This window comes from Hibiscus syriacus, unplaced genomic scaffold (assembly GCF_006381635.1).
Source record: "Hibiscus syriacus cultivar Baekdansim isolate YM2019G1 unplaced genomic scaffold, ASM638163v2 tig00113124_pilon, whole genome shotgun sequence".
Classification (NCBI taxonomy): Eukaryota; Viridiplantae; Streptophyta; class Magnoliopsida; order Malvales; family Malvaceae; genus Hibiscus; species Hibiscus syriacus.
Window position 1 is genome coordinate 193,934 of NW_024063444.1, and position 4,718 is coordinate 198,651.

The window sequence follows — 4,718 nt, forward strand, 5'->3', positions numbered from 1 at the left end:
TGCATATTTATTTTGTACTGTTATGAAAATGGTTGTTAATTGAGGAAGTATTTCAGTCTTAGTTCATATTAGGTAATATAAGTTTTTATCGTAAATTCCTCTGCTTTGTACATATGATAAGCCATTATATTATATGCAGAAGATAATTCATTATCGAATATACATATGGGTGTAATAATCTAGAGAATTTACACATTTTTTACTATCAGATAGGGGTATCAATCATGTTTTTAAAGCCTATATTTTGAATAAAATTTTACTGATACTTTTAACATATGTTTTTCTTCACCTTAAGGAGCACACTAATGTTTCTCACTTCTGTATTTTTATGTCTCTTGTTTATTTTGATGATATGAAACGACCTTATTGATTAAATATTTACTTATTATTTTATATACATCTAATATAACTGCTATTTTACGTACATAATATTTATATGATTTTTTATATTATTTTATTTATAAAATGTTATATATAAAATGTAGTAATTTATTATCAAATATTATATATAAAATGTAGTAATCAAATATGAAGTTTGTTCTAGTGGTTTAAATGTGTATGATCTTTTATCCAAACCTCGTTTCGATCCTCACTTTATTTGCTTTCCTTTTTCCTTCCCTTCGATATATTTTTTATTTAATCAGATCGTGATATATGTCATTATATAATTAAAATTAAATTTATTAAATTAAATGAGAATTATGATTAAATTAATAAAATTATATAAATATTAATAACTAAATATGTAATTGTTCTAATTTTTTAACAACCACGTATGCTCCTTCATTAAATGTTAACATATGGTGACTTGATTGGTAATACTTATACAGATAAGTGATCTTATTAACAAAATCAAAAGATCGGTTGTCAAAATAGAATCGATCCATAGTTATGTGGTCATGACAGTGATTTACCGCTAATTATTGGACCAAAGTGATAAATGAAAAACTTTTGGCTGGGTCAATTCGATCGAAACAAAATTAGAAAAAAAGAAAACAAGTGTTTGGAGTAATTTGGAATTCTGCTGGAGTGGAAAAAGCGCAGACGAGAACATTGGCAGGAAAATGACGTCGCTGCTTCTATTAATTTCGGTGTTACTTTGGCTTCCTTCAATCTCCGTTGCTTACAGACCTGGGGACATCGTTCCTATGAGCAAGATGGGTCAATACCATTCCGTCAGTTCATTTTTTTCTTTTCCTTTTTTCTATTAGAGATGTTAGCTATTCTTGAAGCTGACATCTTTGAATTTTGTTGATTTCAGTCTAGAACTGTTTGGCATGACGTGATCGGAAAACATTGCCCGATCTTTGCTGTTAACCGCGAGGTATCGTTATTCTTCGTTTTCCACCTCCATTTTTTAGTTTCTTTTTATGAAAATTTCCATTTATGTGTAAATTATTTTCGCAGGTATTAATTCCTATAGAAAAGCCGACTGGTTACACGGGAGCTGATCCCTATAAAATGTATGTTCAAATTTATGGTTTTATTAATTCGATCTCTCTCTTTGCTTTAGTTGCAACTGTTAGGGTTTCGTTTATTCGATTAATTCAATTTCTCAAAATTAAGAATGAAATATTTCGAGTCCTAAAATGTCGTTTCATTCAGTTTTTTCTAATAGGCGTTTTGCAAAAACGAGTGAGATACAGACCTTGGCTTTAGCTTCCTGGACCCATTTTCTCGTATATTCTCATGAATCTCATCCTTAGCTTTCCACTCCTATGATGCTCCATAAACTGTCTAATGTTAACAGTTTGTCTTAGCAATTCTCTTTTGCTTCTTGTTTTTAGACTTCATAAATTCATTGATTAAGAATTTATTTTAGTAATTCATGTTTTATAATGTTTAACTTGTGTCTAGATCATTCCAAGTTGGGAAGGAGAAGTTTCTTGTCCCATGGCTTTTTCTTATAAATCGTAAGAGTTCTGAAGTTCCAATGATTGACATGCATTTGGTAAGATATTTTTGTAGTTTTTACCCCTTTGCTTTTGGATTTAAATTTACTTCTTTTGGTTTCTAACTTTACGTCATTCAGAGGTACTCAGGTGGTGATTTGCATGGTGTAACTGCTAAAATTGTGGATATGCCTCATCATTGTATGTAACCTTATCTATATGCTTCAGTGTGGTACTTGTTTTCTAACAAATAAAGATACAATGTTTCCAGAGAATTTGTGGTCAAATTTGTTCTTGTATCAGGAGAGTTGTGAGATTTATTTCTCTTGGAAATTGATTCACATCTTTGTTGTGTTATGCATTTGTGCATTTGTGAACTGTATTCAGAGATTTCTTCATATTCAATCATTTTAGAGTAGCATATCCAGTGCGTCAAACATATTATAACTTTTTGTTTTATTTATTTTCCTGTGTGTTTTCTGGGAACTAATTATGTTTTATCTTCAACAGATGTTGATATTCATCCAAATATTCGTAAACAATTCTGGGATCCTCAAAATTGGCCAAAACATGTGCTTGTCAGATATACCTGGTCAGTTTGTTGTTGAAATCTCTCTCTCTCTCATTGTTTGTCTGGTTTTGAATTTAGTCTGCCTTTAAGTTTTAAGAGAAGATACTTTGAAAACGATATTATCATTTAAAGCAATTGGGGACAGTTCTCTGTTGTAGCTTAAGTGCTTGATAATACCTGGCTAATAATAACCTCTGAAAATATGAGTTTTGCATGGGAGGCTGCAACTAAACCTTCCTTGCTATGGATTTGTTTAGGCATTATTCAGATAGTTTTAGAATATTGATTATTCTTAGGATCCCTTAGAATGGGTAAAATAACTAAATACCTAAGATGTAAGGTTAACTTCAATATTACCTATTTGAAATAAGATGCACATAAGCTTCCATTGCTTGTCATAAATTGTGATATGGTTGTGACGGTGTCATATGACAGGGAGGAGCAATCAGAGATAGATGTGACCTCTGGATTTTATGTTCTGTTTGGATCAGGTAAAAAGTTAACACACACTGTATAAGTCAGTGGATCTATTTTTTATGCTTCGTACGACTTGTATATTTTAGTTCCTAAAACAGAAAATTGTTTAGAATGCTAACATTTCCAACGCCATTTTTTTAAACATTTTCATGGTACTCTTCATTACATAGGATTCATTTAAAATGAGTTCTTCGCTGTATTTGTTTTATGAATGCGAGGAACCTTTTCCCCCTTTTTAAAAGTGCATATCAGTGTTGTCAAGGGTGCAAGAACCCTCAGGCACAATGCACAAAAGATGCTTATATAAGCGTGGTGCAATATGTATACTCTTGTGTCCTTGTATGTCTATATGCATGTATGTATATGTAAAATAAGCTTAGGATATATAATTATGATAATAAACCATAAAGAAGGATCCCGTTTATCTGCAAAACATGAAATTGTTTGTGTTGGCCAATAAATATGATTTTCTTATGTTATCATATATGTTGTTAGATTCTCAAGTATTGAGAAGAGAGTTTGATACTATCCCCCTCCCCATCTTACTTGTAAAGGAACGTACCAATCATGTGCCTCACTTGAAAGGGTTTGAGGCGCTTCTGTCTTCTAGTCTTAACACACAAGGCGTAGATGTGCCTTGACAGCATATATCAATCTCAGATGCATGTACTCACCCTCTGCAAGCCATACTATTATGATCCTAATAGGAGTGCATCACCTAATCCTTGACGAGTGTCACTTTGCTAATGGGCAAACGAAGATTTGAATGATAGATTAATTTGAGATATTTATTTACACTAATTTTCATGTTTTTGCGTGAACAGGGCTGATGCTATCATTTATTCTTTCAATCTACATCTTGCAGTCATCAAGGGACAAATTAGCAAAGTAACATTTCATCCCATATTTTTTTTCACATTTTTTATGCAACTAAAATTAATAGATTTCAACTGAAAGGGTATATGGTGATATATCTATGTTTCTTGTATCTCCTGAATGTTACATGTTTTTTTTCTTCATTTTTCCCAGGTTCGTAATGGAGACGGTTGTGGAAAGCAGCATGCCCGGAGTCGGAGTTGCAAAGGTTGAGTGATTCTTCAGTTTTGATAGATTGCGTGATGTGAATTATGGCAAGGATTTTTGGAAGCCCCCACGGGGCATTGAAATGGATACAAGTAACTTTTCCTGATAATGAAAAACCTTCAATGCAGATCATGAATGCATATAGCATTGTCCTAAACCAATATAACAATTTCATGCATAAATTCAAGATAAATACGAATTTGGGTTTATCCCAATATCTTTTCTAAGAGAAGGATTATCGTAATATTAGAGATCATTTCCAGCATTTCAATCATTCTCTACAATTAAAAGGAATAATTAAAGTAATATTAGCTAAGTTAAGCTCACATGAAGGATTATACAAGAATTGGATTATATTTATATTTTGATAGCTCAAATACCGTTGCAGAATGGCCGCCAAAACAAAAAGAAAAACTAGTCATGTGAAGACCATACAGAGTGCTAAATTAAATAATTTTCTCATGTACTTTAAATTAGTTTTTATTATCTTCGATTTGACTGATGAAGATAATTTTTTTCATTAGTAGCAACCTCGTAAGTTTCAAAACATCTAATATTTTCATTAATGGCAATTAAGTAGCTTATACACAAGGAAAAGGATTGATTTTCTTTTATGAAATGATGATATAACATAAAATTATGAACTGATTTTGAGTTACCAATAGTTATAGGCTTTAGTGCTATACATTGACAAA

At 31.5% G+C, this 4,718-nt stretch overlaps 1 protein-coding gene across 1 annotated transcript; it reads left to right on the plus strand.

Annotated features, from left to right (window-relative positions):
- The first annotated feature begins 961 nt into the window (after positions 1–961).
- LOC120185642 lies at positions 962–4,139 on the plus strand. The gene is made up of 9 exons (XM_039189811.1): positions 962–1,175; positions 1,262–1,324; positions 1,408–1,463; positions 1,858–1,951; positions 2,033–2,093; positions 2,403–2,484; positions 2,899–2,954; positions 3,765–3,828; positions 3,970–4,139. Exons 1-9 carry the CDS (start codon positions 1,065–1,067, stop codon positions 4,031–4,033), a joined length of 651 nt encoding a protein of 216 aa, XP_039045742.1. The 5' UTR covers positions 962–1,064; the 3' UTR covers positions 4,034–4,139.
- Positions 4,140–4,718: the final 579 nt, after the last annotated feature.